Source organism: Orcinus orca, chromosome 3 (assembly GCF_937001465.1).
Source record: "Orcinus orca chromosome 3, mOrcOrc1.1, whole genome shotgun sequence".
Lineage (NCBI taxonomy): Eukaryota > Metazoa > Chordata > Mammalia > Artiodactyla > Delphinidae > Orcinus > Orcinus orca.
The window spans coordinates 109,906,135-109,923,747 of record NC_064561.1 but is presented as its reverse complement, the minus strand read 5'-3'; the positions used below and the strand labels follow the sequence as shown (position 1 = coordinate 109,923,747).

Genomic DNA, 17,613 nt, shown 5'->3' with positions numbered 1-17,613 from the left:
AGGATGGCTATGGATACAAGAGTTCAGCAAAAATCAACAAAAGCATTCTAAAACAGTCAACTGGGAAGAATATGGTGGCACATGCACCTCAAAAACAACATGTCTGAAATAAGATTTTCAACTTCCTCAGTGTTAAAATATCACTCCTCTTTAGTATTCCTCAGCTCAGTTAATGATAACTACCATCTCCCCTATTAGACAAATCAGAAACCCAGGTGTCATATTTGAGGCTTTTCTTTCCTTCACTTCCCACATAACAATTAGTCATCATAATAGCTCTCGTATCTCCCCAGTTCTATACATGCCCACTGGTTCCTCAGTTCAGTCTACCATTTTTGCTCACATATGTTCTATCAATAGTATCTTACTGGTCACTTAATCCACTCCTCAGGCTTGTGCCAGAATTAACGATCTAAAAAACAAATTTGACCACGTCATTTCCCTATTTTGACACTATTCAATGCTGCTCCATAACCCTTAAAACAATTTACAAATACCTTAAAAGGACACATCTGGCCCTGATGATGTCTGCAGCCTTAGTCTTACAATCTCTGTCTGTGTTCAAGCTGTATTCAACTAATCCCTCTATCTGGAATACCTCTCTCCACCTCCAAGTACCTACTCATACCTGAGGATTTTATGTAAATATTAATTCTTCTGGGAAGCATTTCTATAGAGATGGCATTAAGAGATGCCTCCATTATGCTCACTTAAGATACCCTATGCTTATAGTTTTGGGCACATATCACAATGCACTGAATTTGCTTGTATCCCCCATTAAACCACAAAGTCTTGAGGGCAGCCACTATGTTTTATGCAATACTGTACCTCCGTAAACTTAAACAGTGCTTGGTCCTTAATACATTCTTGATGGATCTACGGATGAATTGGAGGATTCACGGATGGATAGGATGGATTTTACAAAGTAAGAAGGTTAGAACAAAATTTTTGCCATTAACAACTCTGGGTTTAAAAAAAGTCATTTTCAGAAGGCTTATGTTTCACATCCTCCAATTACCCCTGAAGGTTAATATTAGAAGCCCACCTACACCACCTAGGCAGTGCTAAAAACCACTTAATCCCATGTCCTTTGGGTCCATAGAATAATTGATAATTTGGATCCAGAAAAATCATTACCAATACAATTAGATGCTCAAAAGAGACCCAGTCGTACTGTTAGAGGAATAAGACATAAAGTGGCAGGATTTGTAGACTAAAAGGGAGAGAACAAAACAAAACAAAATACTAAATAATTAGCACCTCCACCTTTATAACTATAATATTCATTAAGTACTCATTATGTGAAAGCTGTTACAATAAGAATTTACATGGTTCATGTTCCTATTTAAGAACAGGGGAACTGGGGCTTCCTTGGTGGCATAGTGGTTGAGAATCCACCTGCCAGTGCGGGGACACGGGTTTGAGCCCTGGTCCGGGAAGATCCCACATGCCATGGAGCAACTAAGCCCATGTACCACAACTACTGAGCCTGCGCTCTACAGCCCACGAGCCACAACTACTGAGCCCATGCACTGCAACTACTGAAGCCTGCGCACCTAGAGCCTGAGCTCCACAACAAGAGAAGCCACCTCAATGAGAAGCCCATGCACCACAACAAAGAGTAGCCCCCACTCACCGCAATTAGAGAAAGCCCACAAGCAGTAATGAAGACCCAATGCAGCCAATAAATAAATAAATTTAAAAAAAGAAAAGGGGAACTGAAATCACATATTATTATCTTTTAACAGATTTAACAAAAAGATGGTGCCTGCCAATAAACCATCACATTTCTCTCTTTTGCTAATGAAAATTCTTCTATTCCTTCATCCATAAAAAGGTTTAAAAATCCACTTCAGGCACAGTGGTAAGTGCTTTTCATATATTTTGTCATTTAATAGTAAGGATAATCCTATGAGTTTGGTATTATTATGATATCATTTTATGGATTAGAGCAAGACTACACAATTCAGAACACTTGATCAAGTCACACAAATATTAAATCACAAAGCTAAACCTGGCACTAGGAATGTTTAGCCCCAAAGCCTGTGTTCTTATCCAGTAAAGTGCATTGCCAGGCAATGATAAAACGTACTGAGATGCCCTCAATGAGGTCACAGTTTAGTGGGAAACAAAAGCACACATGTAAAATTTGACAAATAGCATTGTTATTATACTACAAGTTGTTACAGGGTACAGTTTGGTGCATACATTCTAAATAAAGGAGTAAGATACTTTGGAAAGCTATAGTATTTAGGAGGCTTAATTGTATCTTTCTTGTACATTAAGAAAGTAATAAATTGAGCTGCATAAGCTCAAGATGAGACAACGATATGGCTTTCCACTAAATGCTTCCTTAAAATAATTTTTTTTTTTTTTTGGCCATGCCGCACGACTTGCATGGGATCTTAGTTCCCCAACGAGGGACCGCACACGCCCTCGGCAATGAAAGGGTGTAGTCCTTACCACTGGACAAACAGGGAATTCCCTAAAATAATTCTTAATGTTAATAATTCTTTATGACAAATGTATCTAATATGGAAAAAAGACCTCATATAAGGAGCAATATTAGAGCTAATGAAAAAGTTCTCAGGAATTGAAAACAGAAATTAAGACTGTACAAACAGTTATTTATTACGTGTGTGTGTGTATATATAACTTCTTTTCAAAAGCAATCTTAAATCATACTATCTATGGTATTTATACAGATTTGAGCATCATGAACTATACAATATAACAGGTAACACCATTCATGCCAATTTTTCTCTCCTATAAAATTGTTTCTGTAGTATGTTGAAACAAAATGCTTAGGCAAAATTAATCATCTGAAGAGTAAAAATAAAATTTCTAATAGGCAATCTCTAATAGTTGAAACTCTTCTCTGGCTAAATTAACTAACTCATTTAATTTAGTCTTCATAAAATATAAACGCTACAATTGTTTTTCACTTTTAAGATTAAATTTTAGAATTTTATTACACGAAATAATAAAAAGAGGAGTCTTAAGAAATTACTGGGTCTATATATATATATATATATATATATTTTTTTTTTTTTTTTTGCGGTACGTGGACCTCTCACTGCTGTGGCCCCTCCTGCCGCGGAGCACAGACTCCCAACGCACAGCCCCAGCGGCCATGGCTCACGGGCCCAGCCGCTCCGCGGCACGCGGGATCCTCCCGGACCGGGGCACGAACCCGCGTCCCCTGCATTGGCAGGCGGACTCCCAACCACTGCACCACCAGGGAAGTCCCTGGGTCAATATTTTTAATTGCTTATATAACATTGACTATTTCAAATTTTCCTTTTTAAAACTGGCTCATGGCTTTAAAGTTGTTAATGTATTTTCTGTGTTTCCTACACAACTCGGTTTTTTTCTCTAAAGTGAACGCTGCAAATTGCCTTGGATGGGCAATAATGAAAAAGCAATACCATTTATTAATTTTGTATAAGTTACCTTCCACCCCTGAGATTCCTTGGAGGGGAAGAGCATGTCTGAATTTCACCAAACAGTGCCAAAGGCAGAAAGTGAGAGAAACTAAACAAATGCATCGTGGAGGGAGAGAAAATGCCTGCAGCAGCAAATGACCTACTACATACCTCGTTAAACAGGCTTTGATGTTATAATTTGTTAATTTCTGGAGGAAAAAAGATAATTAACAATAGTTTAAGTTTGTTCTGATAGAAGTATTTAACTTCTATCTGTGTAAGTTTTTGATCACAAACAACACACACTGTTCAAGAGGTCAGTCCACTTCCAAACCATTATAATACTAAGTAAATGTGCAAGAAAAGCTCAATGAAAAGACATTTTCTTACTATCAGAAAATGCAAACTAAGAAGTACATTAAACTTTCCTTAAGAAAGTTTTAAAATATTGTTGGCATTTGTTTCTCCAGATAAATGTTTTTTTAAAATATTTTGAAGACCAATTCATTGTAAGAAAAGGTAATTTTATTCAAATATGCAGCTCATGGTATGAATAAGCAAGTACTCATTTCCCAACAGAATTGACAAGTCTTTCAAATAATGGTTTATTTTTTTTCAAAAAATCAACACAGCAATTTGGAATTTCAACATACACAGATATTTCTATGTATGAAGGCATGTGTGTTTCTGTATATGATGTAATCATGAGTATGGTTCAAAACATACCTATTTTTAATAATAAATAAATTGATCCTTATTAAAGTAAGTTACTATTTAACAACCTATGTTCAAGCTGTACCATAACAAAATACATAAATGCATACGTATGTAGCTTCATATCTTAAACTTTATCCTTTATTTATTTATTTTTATTTATTTATTTATTTTTTGCGTTATGCGGGCCTCTCACGGTTGTGGCCTCTCCCATTGAAGAGCACAGGCTCCGGACGCGCAGGCTCAGCGGCCATGGCTCACGGGCCCAGCCGCTCCGCGGCATGTGGGATCTTCCCGGACCGGGGCACGAACCCGTGTCCCCTGCATTGGCAGGCGGACTCCCAACCACTGCGCCACCAGGGAAGCCCTATCCTTTATTTTTAACTAGATTTCCATTCTCTGTGTAATCATAAAGATAACTTAATAGAATTGTTTTAAATAGGCTTAAAGATAATAGAATTATTTTAAAAGCTTCAGTCACACTATTAAATATGGGAAAACTGAAAACAATAACAAAAGCAACTGTCTTCACTATCAAAAGGAAAAGCAAAGCTGAATTGCTTACTTAACAGTATTTCCCCTAACTTTTTAAATTAGTTTCTTTTGGATACACACTTACATGACTTAACATTATCACTGTATTACTGCACAAATAAAAGGTCAAAGGAGAGCTTCAAACAAACATTAATTTTCTCCAGTGATTATGAGAATATTTCATTCTGTAGTTTTAATAAAATAATAAATTGTGAAATAACTCATTTTCATTCAGAATTTAATTTAATGGCATTGTATGTTCATTATAGTTTAAACTCTAGGTAACAAAAAAATAATCGTTTGAGAAGCAAGAGGGAGGGGATATGGGTATATATGTAGACGTATAGCTGATTCACTTTGTGATAACAGCAGAAACTAACACACCATTGTAAAGCGATTATACTCCAATAAAGATGTTAAAAAAATAGTTTGCTATGCTATATCATTTCTATATGGCATTCATAACCTAAATTGACTTAAATCTTATGATCATATAAAAATCAAATGTGCATGACCCTGAAACTATATCAGTTTTTTGTTTTGTTTTCTTTTGTTGTTTAGCCACGCTGTGCAGCTTGCAGGATCTCAGTTCCCCGACCAGGGATTGAACCCAGGCCAGGGCAGTGAAAGCCCAGAATCCTCACCACTATGCCACCAGGGAACTCCCACTCCCATATATCAGTTTTTTGGTTTTTTTTTAAATTGTAGAATGTATACCTAACACAATAATATTGGTGCTTTTAATTTTTTATTACTACTACTTCAAGCCTTCTTCCATAGCCTTCAAGCTTCATGAGGTATACTCATCCTTGTATATCCATTTCATAAACAAGGTACAATCTCCTTTTCAATAGGATTATAAACACAAAGCAACAACATAGGTCCTAAGATTGTTACATCTGATTGCATACTTGACAGTATGGAGTTACTGATTATATTTACATTTGGAGTAAACTGATAAAAGTTTATTTTAAAAGTTTAAATATAGAAGTACATGATTCTAAATATACAAAGTATGCAAAGATACTCCACCTAATTCTTACAACTGCAATTTTTAAGTGGTGATTTGTTTTATGTCCAGGAAAACAAAAAACTATATATCCTATGCTTTAAAAAAAAAAAAAGAGTTAAAATACTAGCCTGTTACTATTCAGAATTACTACTGAAATCCAGCTTAATTTAGGAAGTTATATTACAAATAAAAAGCAGGTAGTTAATAGAGGTGTCTTTTCACATTAAATCTTTAACTCAATTAGGCATTAGTTAGAATTTCTAATATCATATTGAAATAGGCAATTTATCTAGGAATTAATATTTTTAAATATGCCTTTTATTTACATCATGTAAACAGTTGAAAAAAAAATCACCAACAAATAACATCACACATGAAATGCTACTGAACTAGTCCCCTGGAAACTAATAATTTTTTACCCTTAAATTCGCTTAACATTATTTTCTTTAAAATACTTTAGCGATTATTTAAATATAGTACATTCAGTTTAAAGCTTGGTGACTTAGACTAAAAGTGCAAACTATACTTTCACAAATTACCTACGTTTCATAAATTTCCTGCCTCGATTATTCCAAGTAAAAGTTTAGACTATTTCCTACTACTAAAGGGTGACATTTTCCATTTTAGTTCTCAAAATAAAATAACTTAGGGGACAAACTGATAAATACTGGAAGTAATTTTTTTAAATGATGTTCAAGATAAACAAAAGTATAAAGGCTAAAAACCAAAAGAAACCAAAAGTACAGTGAGAAACGCAAAGCTGACCTCTCTTTAATCTTTTCTTGTTAAACCTAGGGTACTCAAGAATTGTCAACTAATTAGTCCATTTTATTGATGACATTTTTCTCTAGGGAAGTTATTTTAGAAGTTTAACCCTGGAGCAAGTCATAGCTTCTCCAGTCTTTGAAAGTGTCCAGAGCATTGATTATAACTGCAGGAGGTGTTACCTTCTACCCCAGAGAATCTCACCCTGCACAATCTTACACACTCTCTCACTCCCAAAATAGCTTTGATTCAGCAATTCAAACTGCTTCCGCTGATATTAAAGGAAGAACCACAGAAAACGGATCAGCAGTTAAAATGAAATAGAAGTGGGGGGGGGAATACAGATCATGGATATAGTAGCACAAAGCTCAAGAGTAAAGCAGATTTGAAAAAGACATCAGAGTGACTCAAAAGGGAACAACATGACAGAAATTAAACAAGATTTTTATGTTTGCCTTCTGTGCATTTAAACTCATCTCAGCCTCCACTGAAATTCTTATCATACATAAACCCCAAGGCTTTCAGCATACTGTCAAAACCACACCCTCTCTTTCTCTTTCTAAGTCTCCAGAGTCACTTCTTAGGTAGCCAAGAAAAAAGAAGAATTCAAATATGCATGTAATTGAGAAACAGACCATTTTATAACCAAATTCTGATTATAAACAATATTTTTTCATGTAAAAATGTACCTAATTGTTTTAAAATCCAGTATTTTTTCTCTTGCACTTAATGAAAAGGCCTAGGTCTACTTTAAAAGTTATTTGAAGTCAGGAATAAACACAGGGTAGAGGACCAGAAATAAGACATGAGGGGCCTTGCAATATCTTTCTTGGGATGATGTCAGAATATCAAGGTGCTCTATGCTGTCATAGTTAGCTTTCCACTTGACTATAGAAAAAGCTTAAGTATATGCTTAATTAGTTAATTGGTTCAGTACTAGAGAACAATCTAGATTCAAAGAGCTATCATCACAGAATGGCTTATTCACATCTATCTCAGAAACAGTGACCAAAATTCAAGAAGGTAATTGGATTTTTAAAACCGAACGTTGTTTTTTTCCCCCTCAATTCACTCATGACAGGGCCAGAAGGTAATGATATATCTGCCATGATGCAATGAGCAGACCTGTCTTCTGTCAAGAGTTGAAATCATGAAGGAATAAGCTGTCGTTAACAACCTCTCTCCAAACACTAGAGCTGTCATTTCATTGTTTTCTTTTGCTGGCATGGGGGCTGGTGTGGTGGCCTCATATACCTTGTCAGTTCAGTAATGTGCTAAGCTGTTAACCTTTTCTGGAATTCTTGACTTGAGCAATCTTTTATGAAGACTATAATGTAAGAGCTTATATTTTCTTTGATTCCTTTATGTTTCTCTCAAAGTTTACTTTTAAAATTTGGAATTAGTGCCTTTGGTTTCAACCTATAGTTTAGTAGTCCATATTTCAAATAGAAAAAAAAAAGCATTTACTTTTAAAAGGTTTGAAATGTAAGTTATAGTGATCTAAATTCAGCCAGTCTTTAAGGGGAAAAAAATCAATAATTATTTAAAGTTTCTTGTAGTTTTATAATCAAACATTTAAACTCTTTTAGAAATGGTTAAATGAATAACTATAATAGTATATTCATGAATATTTTCTTTAAAAAAATTTAATAATAAAAGAATATCTTTTTAAAATTATAAAAGTAATAATTGCTCAAGGCAAAAAAAAAAGAATTGAATAGGAAAATTGAAAATGAATGATAAAAGAAGAAACCTCACGGTTTCTTGCATAGACTTCCAGGAACATCAATGTACATCAATGTATGCATGTAGGTGTATGTATATACATGTAAGTGTACATTTTAACAAATAGTCTCATTCTTATGTTTTCAATGGAAAACTCTTAGACATCATTTCATATGAATGAACACATATACACACATATAACTCATTCTTCTTAATAATTACACAGTCTTCCATGATAAGAATATACCATCATTTAATAAATACTCCCCAAATTGGATATTTAGGTAGTTAGAAGTTTTCATGTTATTACAGACTGCTGTGATTAGCATCCTTGTACATATACTCTGTATACTTTGTTTACTGCTCTAGTGTAAATTCCTACAAATGGAATTTAGGGTCAAACATTAACACACATATTTAATTTGGGGAGATATAACCCAAACTGCCATCTTATTGCTTCAATTTACATTCTGACCAATATCTAAACTTGGTATTATCATACAATTTATTGTATGATAATTTACCAATTTATCTGCCAATCTTATATGTTGAAAACTGGCACCTTGTTTTAATAACCATTTCTTTAATTCCCAACACTCTGAATGACTGTATTTTAAAGAAGCACAAAAAAGTCTATGAATCATTTCAACAAAAGTATATCTAAAAGGTCCAAGCAATTATCATGTTTTTGAGGTCTCTGAGAACTTAAACATGCATCCCCTGGAAACTATATTCTACTTATAAACTGCTACATGGTACTGCTACTGTTAAAAATAAAAACTATGTCCTATATTGATACAGGACTTCTGACTACTATCTACTAACTGTCAATGCCCACTAGAATCCTCTTAAAATTTCCGTGTCACCAACTCTGTCAAATACTTATGTTAAAATAGCAAGATCGGGGCTTCCCTGGTGGTGCAGTGGTTAAGAATCTGCCTGCCAATCCAGGGGACATGGGTTCGAGACCTGGTCCGGGAAGATCCCACATGACGCAGAGCAACTAAGCCCATGCACCACAACTACTGAGCCTGTGCTCTAGAGCCCGTGTGCCATAACTACTGAAGCCCACACGCCTAGAGCTCGTACTCTGCAACAAGAGAAGTCACCGCAATGAGAAGCCTGCTCACTTCAACTAAGAGTTGAACTAAGAGGCTACTAAGAGTAGCCTCACTGCAACTAGAGAAAGCCCGCGCACAGCAACGAAGATGCAACAGAGACAAAAATAAATAAATAAAACAAATAAATTTAAAAAAAGAAATAGCAAGATCTTGCAGTACTTAGTTGGAAGACTAGGAACTGAAGGCAGTAGTTAGGAGGTGTTACCAAAAATTTATTACTCAAATCACTGGGAAAAATCATATCCTATTTTAGATAACCATCTATAATGGCTCCATGTACATCTGTGGAAAAAAATCCTAAAACTGTAATCAATCAGCTTAACAAATATGTCTGTCAAAATGGGGGAAGGGGACCCAAAATGGAGTGAGAAAGGAGAAATCAAAAAGTCAACAGCCAGAATAGAAAAGCTAAGTTACTGCTTATTAAAAGGGAAGCAAATGATTTAAAAACTAAAAAGCTCTAAATCAGCTTTCAAAGTATGTGGTTCATATCAGTCAAGCAACAGTTTATGTAGTCTTCAATTTAGTCATCTTATAATCATAGCGATTTCTAAAAGAAAATCCTAAAATATTCTACTTTGACGAATATTGCTACGTAAGGACGTCATCTCCTGAGGTTTACAAAGCATTTTGTTATATAGAAAATTACTTTAATGTTATTTGTTTTAAAAAGATATGAGTTGCAGACTTCCCTGGTGGTGCAGTGGTTGAGAATCCACCTGCCAATGCAGGGGACACAGGTTTGAGCCCTAGTCCGGGAAGATCCCACATGCCGCGGAGCAACTAAGCCTGTGTACCACAACTACTGAGCCTGCACTCTAGAGCCTGCAGACCACAACTACTGAGCCCTCGTGCCACAACTACTGAAGCCTGCACACCTAGAGTCTGTGCTCCACAACAAGAGAAGCCACTGCAATGAGAAGCACGTGCACCGCAACGAAGAGTATCTCCCGCTCGCCGCAACCAGAGGAAGCCCACGCGCAGCAACGAAGACCCAATGCAGCCAAAAATTAAAAAAAAAAAAAAAAAAAAAAAAGGATATGAGTTGTAAAGGGACTACCTATCATTGGAATAACCACATAAAAAACGTAATTAAAATGCTATACTGAATTCTTTTGATTATCTCTACTCCTTCCACAAATCACACTAAAATATTAGTTTTAAAAAATATGGTTTACTTTTCACTGTACACTTTCATATATTATTTGATTCTTGAACCATGTGAATATATTGCCATTTAAAAATTAAATAAAAATATATTTTATAGTAGGGGCGGTATTAACCCATCAGGACGAAACTAATGGGAAGACAGTAAGCTGATGGAATTTGTTTGGTATTACAGAGGAAATTCTAACTTAAGCCTCTGGAGATAAATAATAACTAGAAGCAAGCCAACCCACCCACAGAATTTCAGAGAAACTCAAAATTCGGGGTGCCAGTTTTCTTGGAAAGTAGAGGTAGGGCTTGAGTCTAAAAACAGAGGTAGTAGTTGTAAGTTCACATAAGATGCAGTTACCCATCCCCCCGAAGCCAAACAAACCAAAAAACCAAAACCTGAAAACCAAAACACGGGTCAAAATCTCACATTGCACAGCCAACCCTGTCAGAGATCAGTGGTTTTTCCATTAGAGAAATTTATCCAGAGAAGGACTAGAAGGACATCAGATCAGGAAAGGGGAAGAGAGAGACACAGAGCTCAAATCAGGTGTACTGTGCAGAAGTCTGCAAAATGAATAAAGAGAGAGCTCCATAACAAAATATGATGAAAGAACTTTAAAAATTCTACAGGGCTAAAAGAAAAAGTAGGTAACCTCCCAGAAACTAGAGCAAAAATAGATGGAAAATAAGAGAGAAAGTATAGTCAATTAGATAAGACAATTAGAGGCTCAGTCCAGAACTCCAAAACCAAATGAAAATTCCAGAAAAAGAGATTAAAATTATCAAGAAACAACACAACAAAATATTCTCAGAATTGAGAATCATGAATGTGCAGTACAGAATGAAAGGAATCACCACATCCCCAACACAATGAATCAAAAAAACCCACACCAAGAAACCTTCTCAAAAGCAGTAGTATTCAATTTCTTAAAACCAGGGAGAAGGAAAAGAAGCTTCCGTGGAGGCAAACAAAAGGATTCAAGATCAGAATGGTACTGGACTTCTCAATTAAAACACTGCAAGTAAAACAACAATGAAACAAAACCTTCAAGTTTCAGAATGAAAATGATATTCAGATTGGAATTCTATGACTAGATGAATTATGAAAATAAAGTGAGCAAGTAAAATAAAGGTATTTTTCATAAATACTAGGTTTCAAAAATTGATCTCGTATTCCCTCTTTGATGATTCCAACAAAATGAGAGCATATATCCAAAAAGCTACCGTCATTAGATCAAGGAAACAAGAGATCAAACACCAGAGAGAATCTAAGTGGAGTCCCGGGAAGAGAGACAGGGAGGCAGGCTTAGAAAGTGACCAGTCAAGATTGGGACAGAAGTCCACAGAGTTCCAAAAGAGAGCTCTCCAGAAGAACATGAAACCATAAGATTATCTGATAAATTTAACCATGTAAAAAATTAGAAAGGCCAATCAGAATTAACAACTATTACAAAGAAAACAGAAAACAGTTAGGAAATTATTAATTCTATGAAAATAAACTTGTAGCAGAAATGAGTAGCAACCACAGTACCTACTTGGTTCAGTCATAAGCAATATTAAAGTAGTAGTAATACTGTAAAGCTTGATTGCTGAATTAATCCAAAAACTGTGGGAATGGGAAAGAGATTCTTATGTGCCATAAAAGAAAGTGACTGATAAATCAAGAGACAGCACTATAATTAAAAAATGTTGATATAGAGAATATAATTAAAACCAAAAAGTATTGAGAGTTATTATATCTAGGGAACAGAACTAACAGCTGAGGAAGGATTAGGAAAGGATAACCTTTATTTTGATGTATGTCATTTGTTTTCACTTGATTTTTAAGATTATATGCTTGTATCCTCTGATGTTCTACAGTTTTATTTTAATAAGTTTTAAGTGTAGATTTATCTGTCTTGCTCAAGATATGCCATGCTTCTTCTACAAAGATTTGTGTCTTTATTCTCATAAACACTCTACCACTAATATATTGCTTTTTCTCCCATTCTTTTCTATTGCTTTTCTGAAACATCTATTAGAGGATTATTAGATCTTATTCTATTCTCCATGACTTTTTATCTATTATAATTTTTTTCTCAGGTTTTCTCTGCTATATTCTATATACTGTATTCCCCAATTCTAACTTTTAATTTACTAACTCTCAACGATGCCTGATAGTTTTGCTTGACTTGACTTTTCTTTGTAATGAATCATTTCCTCAAATAATTTTTAGTTTCTGACTACAAATTCTTCTTCATTAGGGATTTACCCTGAATTGTAAAGTGTTGCTGTTGGCACTTTTATGTTTGTTTCCACTTGGTAATCCAGAAGTTTCATCAGTCCAAAGTCCATTTTTACATGAATTTACACTGCTTGAGATTCCCACACTAAATAAGTTGTCTCAATTCAAACTGCAAATCTAAATCCACCTTTGGGTTAGGATCTGTGGCTTCTATATCTCAGGGGAGGCTGTTTATTTACCCCATCTGGCACCTCTGGCAAACTGACTTTTGCACCTCTAAAAACTAAAAAGGCAGAAGCTTCCAGGGTCTTAGTTTTAGATCCTGTCTCTCAGGCTCAAAGCTGTGCTGTGGACCCCTTGAGGCCTAGGTCTTATACCTCATCAAATATCACCTTCGGGCTGCCACACCCTCCAGGGATTTACCACTGGGGTTTTAAGTTCTTTCTTGTAGTCAGGAATTTAAAGATTCTTTTTCTATCTTTTGAACATAACTAGGTCTTTAATATTTTTGTCGTTGCTATGTTTTATTCCATTATTTTTATGGGTGTTTAGTGGGAGGGACAAGTGACTGTTAATTAACTCAGTCCACCATGTTATAGAACCCAAATTGTATACATTACATTGATAAAAATAGCATTAATTTAAAAAACTTAGATATAACAGTATGAAAATTATATGCAAAGTAAGTAATTACGGAAATAGTAGATTCTTCTGAATAATCCAGCTATGAGAAATTAGAAAACAACGTAGGTTTAGTCAAGTTATCAGAATTCTCAAAAACTTATTAAAATTGAAAAAATTTAAGTCACGTTGGATATGAATCACTTGTACTTTGAGAGTACTCTTCACTGATTTTATTATAAAACATTTTCTAGAACTTCTCATCCTCTGTCACACTAAATATAATTGCCATCAAGTCCCACCTTATGCATTACACCTAAAGCCTGAAAAGTATATATAAATTCTCAACCAATCCAAAAAGTATTACCTACGCCAGTGGTTCTAGTGTGGTGCCCAATGAGCAGCACTGGCATCACCTGAGATATTCTCAGATATGTAAATTCTCAGGCCCCAACCAGACCTTCTGAATTAAAACCTGGGATCTGAACAGGGCAATCTGTTTCAAGAAGCCCTCCACGTGATTCTGATGCATGGTAAAAATCTGACTTCCAAACTGCTCCCCATGAAACTTTTTGACAGTATATACATCTCAATCAGTCAAAGCCTGGATAGGGAGAGATCGGTGACATGTCTACGGTGCAAAATTTAAGGAGGCACTCACTCTCACGGTCCTACAAGGACTGCACATCATGAGAGTGACTGACCCCTTAAATTTTGTACCCCTGTACCACCCCTGCAATTAGTAATGAAATGAACTGTCACTTATTTTCCTTGCCCTTTTTATAGAGATCAACTAAAATGCCTGAAAAGATCAAAGAAGAAATAAGTATGAGAAAATCTCAAACTGCACAATCAGACACTGAATAATTAGTACTTGGCTATATGATATACTGTTTCTTACTCCAATTAATATATTATGCAATTAAGATTGTTAAGCACTGAAAATATTAGCTATGGCCTCCTGAGAAGCACTGTGGGCATTTATCTGATATGTACTATTTCTCCAACAAGAAATCTTAATATATTTTTAATAATAAAGTTCTTAAGTATCTAAACTGCAAGGATTAGAGTATCTGTAGTTTTTAAACTGTCATCTATGGAGCCCCAGGGTCAGGGAATAAATCTCAGGTGCTGTTGTGAGAATGGTTCCAATCTTCACTTCAGCTTCAACCAAAGTGGCTCCACAGATTCAAACACAAGTTTTGTTTTTTTTACAAAACAGTTCAGTAGAGGCAGGGTTCTAGTGTTTGAAAAAAGTTTTAACCTTACCATCATATGACTCCTATTTTAGGACCTTTAATCTTATACTAAAAATCTGCAAGGAATATAGCATAAATATTATTAACAACACTGAGTAGAGATAATCTTGTCTGGCCTGAAAAATATCAGAATTTACTGCAGTTGTGATATGAAAATGGACAGACCATGGAAAACAGAGTAGTGGCTCCCAGCCCTTTGTAAACTACAGAAACATTTCTTTAAATACAATTTTAGAAAAAAGTCCAGAAAATAAAAACAGTAGGAGTAATCTGATTAAAAAGAATGAGACAACTTCTTTTTCCCTGTTAGTCTTCCTCTTCCTGCTTCCTAAAATACCATCCTTTCCCCCACCTGTCTCCGCACCCTCCAGCCACACACAAACACAGAGCAGCCCTTGAAGAATTACCAGAGAAACACCATGAAAAAGTAAAGCCAAAGTAATAAAATCACTTTATCTGAATTAAAAAGAGATATCCATTTTTAAATGTTCACCATGTAGCAAGTTACCAGAATAAAGTTCATAAAGTTGAGAATAAAGTATATAAACTAAACTTTTCAAAGTACACAACATACACTAAATACTAAGGAACTTAGAAATCAGCTGCTTTATTTCAAGGAACCCTGAGCTGCTCTGACTGAGAAAAGCACAAAAATGGCAAGGCAATGAAATGCTGTTAACCCCCACTATTCCTACTTAAAAGGACAAAATGACTGACTATTCTAATGTTACTGATAAACCTCCTCCCTCTTGTTTAGGATCTCAACAGATAGTTTGTTCAAAGGTATTTGGGATGGCTTTCCCTATACTCTATACTCTATAGCCCTATACTCCCCTATACTTCAAAAAACCCTATACAACAATAAAATATTCTAGAATGGGAAAGGCTTAGTTGATCTAGTAGCACAGACAATATAATTTACATAAAGTATCTCACCAAGCACGTGTTTGTACAAACATCTGATTTTCTTTACTAAATTGTATGTTCAAATATTCACCAAATTGTGATCACATTTCACATGTAAAGTTCTTAAAATACATCAACAGCATCTGTTCTAACCACTAACTAATGTGCCAGAGAGTAAGTTCATTTCACTATTCATAACCTGAAATATGAAACAGTTTAAATAAATTTATTTTAGTTACTTAAATTCTACCAAAAAACACACTATTGAAGTTTGCAACGAATCAAAAGTAATGTCTTTGTGTTCTTTGCACATCCGTGAAGACTGAAAAAAAAAATACACAATTCACCTATGAAATTCTACTTGCAGCATTTTAAGGGCCTCAAAATCTATTAACAAAATATTCTTCAGGAGCTGGGCTGAGCTTTACGCTTATCATTTCAGAGTTAAAGTAGGAAACATATCTTTGACCTTTCCAATCGTAAGTGTATCAAATAATATCTTTCCACTTTTAATTACAAAAATGTAATAATGTAGCTCTTATAAAGCATACGTGATAACTTTCCGTTATTATATTAACCTTTTATAAGTAAAGATGTCACTTTACCTTTATTTTTCTGAAGAAAATCTCTGCTTATATGTGAAAGAAAACCAACTTTGCAAAATTTAACTATTCATTGCAGAACTTAAGAATAAGACAGTAAAACAAGTCGCCAAATATTAAGATGTAACAAAGCTAGGTCAGAAAAAGAAATTTCACCACTACAGGAAAAAAAACCTTGAACACAATTTTAAAACACCAATTTCTAAAAAGTTGAAATTCAAGTAAGAAGAAAGTAATTCAGTAAATACTGCAATTTACCATTTTGTATGTCTTTGCCTTATTCATAAAGCATTACATTTGTGGGCTCTAAAGAGTTGTTTTTTAAGAATAAGATATTAATTTAAAGGTAGCAGAATTCCTTTAGTCTCTAACTTCACTAAATCAGGTAGGCAGAGATTTACAAAAGCAGTCATGATTTTTTTCAGAAGTATTTTCAATAATATTGATAAGTATTTGATAATTTAACTGATATTTCATGTAATAAGAAACGAAAAAATTTAGAACTGAAAATACTCATTTCAAAGATTTTATCTAAATGTTCGTATACTTAAGATGCGTTTTTGCTCTTATTGTAAAGGCAAAATAATACAGAATAATCTTTCACTACAAATAAAATAAATAAGAACAATTTAAAGATAAGACTATGTTTAGGAAAGATTTTTTAAAAGACATGATAAAATAATTTATAACACATACTAAAACAGAGCTATAAAATGCCAAAAAAAAAATAAAGGAAATTGCACTTACATCCATAGCTCTCTTAATAAAAGGTATCTGTGTGCCACTGTCCAGATCTTCATTTATAATAAGCCTTCTAGCCCACTGACCTGCCCTCACAACACCACTACCATGAATTAAAACCATCAGTTTCTGTGGATTTGTCAAAGCATCCTCACTCATAAAGATAAAACTCTTTGGTTCACTCTCAGTGGCATCTACCTGTAATTAAAAAAAATTAAATAATAAATAAATGTTTTCTGATCAGGTTTAGACACAAATGAGAAAACAACTAATGGTTACTATAAATTATAGAATGACTATTACAGAATTATAGAAGTAAAAAAACTTTAAAATAAAATTTTCATTAGAGATTGATAATTATATATAAGGTAGAGGAGCAAAAAAAGACATGATAGTAATTTAAACATATAAAAATATGAAAAAAGAATACTGGAAATATGTCTTTCTCCATTATTATTGTATATTTAATATTATATTATCATTATAAATAAGAATAACTAATTTTTAAGTGCTTCCTATGATCTAGATACTATGCTAAATGTTTAAAAAGTATTATTTCTGTTAAGGTCGCACTATTATTATATTCATTTATAGATGAAGAAGTTGAGGCCTAGAGAGTTTAAATAACTCGCCCAAGGTCACAGCTATTAAGCCTATAAGTTATAATAGAAATATGCTGCACCTAAAATAAAAAACAGAAAAACCCAGCTGGAGAATACACATATTGGAAAACCATATATTAGCAAGGAAAACTACTAAGCTTTTAACAACAGTAGGAGGGGGAACTATTTAAAAATTCAAACACC

At 34.3% G+C, this 17,613-nt stretch overlaps 1 protein-coding gene across 10 annotated transcripts in view; it reads right to left on the bottom strand.

Annotated features, from left to right (window-relative positions):
- Positions 1–17,613, bottom strand: part of FAM172A (family with sequence similarity 172 member A) — a 428,090-nt gene that overhangs the window by 300,755 nt on the left and 109,722 nt on the right. For 6 of the 10 annotated variants that reach the window (XM_033401173.2, XM_004263530.4, XM_033401185.2 and 3 more), the window contains one exon: positions 16,814–17,005. The exons of the other annotated variants lie outside the window; for them this stretch is intronic. In XM_033401173.2, the coding sequence (XP_033257064.1) occupies positions 16,814–17,005 (192 nt within the window). The remainder of the gene's footprint in view (positions 1–16,813; positions 17,006–17,613) is intronic. 10 annotated transcript variants of the gene reach the window in all.